The 7,000-nt window shown below is 34.9% G+C and overlaps 1 protein-coding gene across 1 annotated transcript; it reads right to left on the minus strand.

The window, feature by feature from the left end:
- Positions 1 to 2,197: 2,197 nt before the first annotated feature.
- On the minus strand, positions 2,198 to 4,861 carry LOC132180660 (receptor-like protein 6). Its single transcript, XM_059593559.1, has one exon. The coding sequence runs from the start codon at positions 4,859 to 4,861 to the stop codon at positions 2,198 to 2,200; it is 2,664 nt and encodes an 887-aa protein (XP_059449542.1).
- Between the last annotated feature and the right edge of the window lie 2,139 nt (positions 4,862 to 7,000).

Below are 7,000 nucleotides of genomic sequence, written 5' to 3' on the forward strand. Positions count from 1 at the left end.
GGATGCTACCCACGAAAGAGTTATTTGAAAGTCCAAGATCAATGAGTTTAGTGAGATTACCAAGTGAAGATGGAATGTTACCCACGAAAAAAATTATTCAACTAGAAAAGAAAAATTAAATTAAATTGAACAATCAGATTAGTCGTAATGTCAGTGTGCATACCACCCCATCATTAAAGTTGTATTTTTTATTATTTAGTCTTATCTAACTTCACAATTACCAACTTATGTGTCCATCTTTACAAGAAGTTTTCTTGAGAATTAAATAACTAAAATTGGGGAGATGTGCATATTGATGAGTGTTTGAATATGAATTGAGAAAGATTCAGAATAAGACAGCCGCCGTTGTCCACTGCATATATCTCTTTACAACAAACCACAACTTTCAATGAATATACTGATGAGCCAAAACAGAGTACAGGCTGTTCAGGAAATAAATTACACAATACAAAAATACATCACACAAACAAGTCACTCATAATTTGAAAAAACAGGAATGTTTGAAATTACAGTTCTGGTTTTTTTTTTCTCAATAAATTAAAAACTACTTCTAACAAAACTCTTGTTGTTTAATATTTGTTCACCCATGTTGTGCCATGTGACTTTTTTGTGAACTGTCACATGAGTTTATAAGGAGTTATAGTAAAAACTGTAGTATCAAAGCATTTTCCTTTTCTCTTTTTTCTTTTTTTCCTTCCACTTCTTTTAATTGAGTCCTTTAAATTACCAGTTATCCCAAAAGTTTAAGCTTATAAAAAGAGGTAAATTTAATCACTTAACCATTACTTTAACAGAATCTATTAATTAGATCCACTAAACATCAATGGAAATGCAAAGCGTTTGAGGTGGTACCTGAATATAAAATCATATTGAAAATTAGGATCAAGGTGCGTACGTCCAAGTGGTAATTCTTATCCGAGGTCAAAAGAAACATATAATTTTTTTTCTTCATATAAAGTTATATTCCTTTTGAGCTAGCATCAATCAAACTTAACACAATTTAGTCTTTCTTTTTCCTCTTTTTTTTTTTTTTTTTTTTTTTTTTTGGGAGGGGGGTTTTTTAAATATGAACTTTAGCGCCAGCATTGATTATCATGGTCAAGGGTGAAATAGAATAAACTTTTGTTTGAACAAAGTCTGGAGACACATCGAAAATGTGTTTGCTTGAACATAGAATGATACAAACTAGGAAGACCCGAACAAAACAAACAAGCCATGTGGGTAGAAATGGTTGTATTTTTTCTGTATGGTTTTGTTGTTCTTGGATTGGGTATGGTTTTGTTGGGAATTTCTTGTTTTCTGTAGTTCTTTTGGAAGGAAGGTTCTTGATTGGATATACCAAGTGATTGTAAACGCAAATACAACCAAATATTCTACGGATTAACTCTGACATGGGAACCTTTTTACCCAGTACAATTTTTTCCCAGGATTTCTAATGCAAGGTAAATAGCACGATGGATGAGCAAGATTTTGCTCATGAAGTAAAAGATAAAGCATTGAAACAAGAAACCATCTAAAGAATGTACACAAACTACAAATAATTTATTCAGACCCTGTAATTTGGAGATGCCATTAGAATTTCTATATCAAATGCAAGAGGGTGGAAACCTTTGGATAAGTAATGCAATCTATATATAAAAGATCCCACCAAAGCATTTTACATACGAACATCTTAATGCCACACTAATCCAAAGTACTACACCAAAACAATAATGAAAAAGGAAAGAAACACATTACACACAGAGAAATAAGATTAAAAGTAGAAAACACGGGTCTAATAATACATAAATTGCTTTGGAAAGGTATCTTGCACAAACTATTTTATTTAATTTCTGCGTCTCCTCCCACTCATTGGCCTTATTCGTAGGGTCTTCATTAACCAATCATGTTTCCTTGCGATCACTATCGGCCCAATTATTACTCCAACAACAAATCCAAATACATATCCAATCACAACTATTTTCCAACCAAATTCAAATGGTAATCCAAAGTCTTGACTTTCTCGAGAGATTGAAGGGTGAGAAGGCGGCTCATTAGAATTCCCACATTTCCTTGTCAATGGTCTTCCACACAATCCTGGATTCCCCTGAAATGATTTGTTTTCAAATGTATCGAATTGCCTCCCTTGTGGTATAGGTCCCATGAGATTGTTACAGGATACATTGAGGAATCCTAAGAAAGTAAGTTGTGTTAATTGTTATGGAATCTCCCCTGATAATTTATTATAAGAAAGATCCAATGCTTCCAGCTCTATAAGATTTCCTAAAGACGATGGGATGTGACCAATAAGAGCATTATTAGAAAGATTGAGCAATTGAGCTCCCTTTAAATTTTCAATAGATTCAGGTATCTCTCCGACAAAATTATTGCTTGAGAAATCAATGGCCGTGAATAATTCTTGGACCTTCTCGTAGAACATACTATTGCCTTTGTTTGTCATCATCATTGAGTAAGTATAAGCCTGGGGCAAAATGTTATACCCAAAACCTTTTTGCATTTGGAAGTCTGAGTATTCTTGAATATATGTTGACAGCTGCACATTCTCAAAATTTTTGGCCTTCCAATTTTCAAGAAGTCTCAACGGTAGCTTTCCCATAAAATCATTGTGGGAGATGTCAAGGATTCGCAAGTTGGGGAACTTAAAATAGGTTTGAGGTGTCCCCATTGAACCATTGAATTTGTTTGACCGTAAAATGAGGACCTCTAAATTTGGAAGATGTCCCAACCAAAATGGAAAAATATCAATGAATTGGTTATCACTAAGATCAAGGACCCTCAGCCATGTACACTTGGCCAACAATCTCGGTAAATGCCCTTGGAATTTGTTTTGACTGAAATTTATTACCCTCAATTGGCCTCCTCCTATCCAAGTTTGTGGAATGCTTCCTTGAAATTTGTTTCTTCGCAGATCAAGTACTGATAGAGAAGCACCAAAGTTGTCTAAGCAGTGCGGAAGTGAACCACTTAAGTTGTTATTTGCCAAATCAAGGACTTGAAGAAAAATCAAAGTGCAAAACAATTTCGGAACATTTCCAGTCAATGAATTATTTGAAATATCGAAATGCAAAGTGGCGACTGGTGGAATAGGAAGTGATCCTTGGAGCGAGTTTGACTCAAGATCAAGAACTTGTAGACTCGCGGTGCTTTTGTTCCACATCCATTCTGGGACTTGGCCATGAATCTTGTTGTTGGAGAGGTTTAAAAACACCAATTCATCTTGGTCTCTAAGAAAATTTGGAAATTTGCTCAAGTTGCACGAAGAAAATCCTAAAACTTGAAACTTTTGAAGAGTTGCATTGGCACTGGTTTCTTTAGTAAGTAAAGATAATTGATTACCAGAAATATCCAATGCAATTAAATGTTTGAGCTTAACAAACTCGGCAAACTCCACAATGCCGTTAAGGTAGTTTTCAGAAAGATAAAGAACTTGAAGATTCTTGAAGTTGAAGACTGAGTTTGAAATTTGACCATGAAGTTTGTTGGTGGAAAGGTCCAAGAAAAGTAATTGTGTGAGGTTCATAGGCCCAAAAGTAACTGGGCCAGTTAACTGATTGTTGCTCAAATTAATGGCTTCCAATTGTGTTTCATTCATAAGCCCAAAATGCAATTCACCACTCAAAAGGTTCTCCTCTAGATAAATGTCAATCAATTGTGGCAAGTTTACAAGCTTAGTAGGAATTGGACCTGTCAATTGATTGAATGAAATGCCTAAAAGAGAGAGTTGAGCAAGATTTCCAAGTGAAGGCGGGATGTTACCCACAAAAGAGTTCACAGAAAGGTCAAGATAAGTGAGTTTAGTAAGGTTTCCAAGGGAAGACGGGACGTTACCCACAAAAGAGTTACGTCCAAGGGCAAGTTCAGTGAGTTTAGTAAGGTTACCAAGTGAAGATGGAATAGACCCCGAAAAATTGCAACCCCACAGAGACAAGTCATTCAGAAATCCAAGGTTTCCCATGGAAGCGGGTAGTTCCCTTGAGAAACTCGTGGCTGCGAGATTCAATGCTTCAAGCGGACCACTCCATGTAAAGTCAGGCAAATAACCGGTGAGGCCTTCATTGCCAATTACAGAAAGAACTCGCAAATTTGATAGCTTAAAGATGCCTATTGGAAATTCCCCGTGCAAACCACATCCACCAAGAGAGAGGAATGTTAACAAAGACAAGTTTGCCAAAATATTAGGTACCGTAGAGCTAATGTCCACCCCACTCAAATCAAGCTTTTGTAGGCGAGTCAAATTTCCAACTAGGCTTCTTAGGCTGGGCTTTTTGAGTTCCAAATGGGGATGTCCAAGAGGGGGGATACCAGGATAGTCTTGAGATAAATCGAGGGATGACAAGTGCGACAATTGTGAAATTTCTAACGGAATTTGACCATGAAAGTTAGACCAAGAGAGATTGAGATGTGTTAGTCTTGGAAGATCACGTACCTGGTGTGGGATATGAGAGTAGTTAAAGTCATTGAAGGCAAGGTTAAGCCTTTGGAGATGAACAAGACGGAAAAGGCTGCTGGTGTAGTTAATAGAACCATATAGACAGCTACTACTGAGTTCAAGCCCAATTACATGACCCGTATCCTTGTCGCACTCCACCCCATCCCATGAGCAGCAGTCACTTTTGTCTCCTTCTACTGTCCAAGACCCAACCTTTTGACAATGAGGATAATCAGGTGGAAAATCAAACCACGACTTCATTGATGCAGATTTATGGATGATAAAGCTTTGCTTGAATTGCAACAAGGCAGAGCTCTGATCATGATGGCACAGGGGTTGCATAAAAGGAGAAGATTGACCAACTATAAGATGTAACCGTGAAAGTAAGAAAAACAAGGCCATGAAAATGAAGAGAGAAAGCGAGAAACCCATTGTGTTATATCACTGTTGGATATGCTTGGTAAATGGTAATGAAGCTCATAATATGGAGAGAGCTTTAATTTATAGGCTGGATTTCGATTTCGCTTGGCGTTGCAGCAAGCTTTTGCGAGTATGTATGTCCACTGTGCAAAGAAATGATGTGTCGGCCAGATGGTATGTACGGGCATCTATAATTGACTCTTTTGGTCATCAAATGAATAAATAAAAATTAGAAGGGCCTAGAACTGGTGCTCCAAATTAAGCTGAATAGGATCAGTCTTGCGCTAGCTTGAGTAATATTGCTATTTTTTTTTTTTTTTTTTCTTTGCTCCAAAATTGATATGACTTTTAAATTATTATTAGATTTATGGTAAATTATTATTGATTTTTTTTAAAAAAAAATAACACTTTCAATCATAATTATGATCATTATTTGATAATTAGCAGTTAAGTGCGCACGCGTAACACGCCTCGTCAATTGGCATCTTTTTATCTCATTTCCAACTTTTAATTATCTCATTGCCTGATTTTCTGTCATGATAATAATGATATTCAAGAAGGGGTCACAACTAATATCCACGATTAAATGGATCTTATCCCATGTACACTTTGATTTTACATCCATGGAATAAGTTTTGTGGTGATAAAAAAGATGGCACTCTTTCATAAAGAGTCCTCCACTATGAAACAATGAAGTCCTCCACTTAATTAAAAGAAGTCGTCCTCTAATTATTTATTACAAAGTTATAGCTTCTAGATTTCTATGCAAAGTCATTAGGATCACCTAGAGTAGTTACAAAAGTGATAGAAGTTCAAGAAGATTAAGTAAAACTTTCGTTTTTTTTTTTTTTTTTCTTTTCCTTTTGAGAAAAAAAAATATATATCCAATAAGTAATTGGAAATGCTACATCAACAATGTGAGATAAAAGTGAAATAAAAATTTGATGTATAGCTCAGTACTACTGAAAAAAAGACAATTATTGTCGTTTTTTACAAATGACATGAGATAAAGTTGACGTCGTTGATATAAAAATGACCAAAACATATCGTCAGTTTTCTCTAAACGACGATATCATATTTAATATATCCTCATTTGTTCAGAAACAACTTCTAATTTCTAATTTTATCGTCGTTTCAGAAAAGCAATTAACTTATTAAAGCTTTAAGGTGCGCTAGTTATATAGTTTCAACAATATTTAAAACTCAAGTTTATGATCATTTTAAATTTGAGACATTTTTTTGGTTAAATAAATAATAAACATGATATGAAAAATAAAATTATGCCCCTCTTATTAACAAAAAAAAAAAACAAACGAACAAAGTTGGGTCATGCGTAAGCATACGCAGCAATGCATGGTTGGGCTCTCACTCAACTATTGTAATGGTTGGGTCATGGTTATGGGCATGACCCAACCACCCTTAACCGGGTATAATTGGGTCAATGCCCATAATTAACCAGGGTTGGATCGTGCATGTATCGCCATGGTTATGGGCATGATCCATCTCTTCTCCCCCCACCACCAACTTCTTTAATATGTCTAGGAAGGGTACGTAGCTAATATAATTTTTGTTATTTATTCGATAAAAAATATGAATAAATGTCTCAATTTAAAAAAATTAAAAAAATAAAAAAAGACTGAAATCTGAAATATTGGACTCACGCAACCAATATGATCATGATGTAATTAGTGTAAATTAGGTTTAAAATGATGATCATGATCTAATTAGTGTCTTTCCATAGTGTTGGAAACATCAAACATGCATTCTTCAGAAACCATTTTTGCGCATCTAAGTTTAATTTTATCTGCAGGATTTGAAGCGAACTCATATCGCAAATCAATTCCAAAATATTTCCAGTCAATGAATTATTTAAATGATAATAATTCATAACGGAGACGGTAGAATAGGAAGTGATCCTTTAAACAAATTAGACCGGAGCTATAAATCGATGAGACGAGACGAGGCCATTGTAAAATATCTTGACTCAATTTATCTTTTTATTTCCCTTTATATTTAATTTTCCATTACATTATAATTTTTTTTTTTATTATTATTATTACTTTTCTTCCTTTCTCATCGATCTCATCTATGAAAGTCATAGCTAGCATGATTATTTTTCGATGGTGCTCGTGGGTGCATGTTGTTTTCTTT

The sequence above is a fragment of the Corylus avellana genome, chromosome ca5 (assembly GCF_901000735.1).
Source record: "Corylus avellana chromosome ca5, CavTom2PMs-1.0".
Taxonomy (NCBI): Eukaryota; Viridiplantae; Streptophyta; class Magnoliopsida; order Fagales; family Betulaceae; genus Corylus; species Corylus avellana.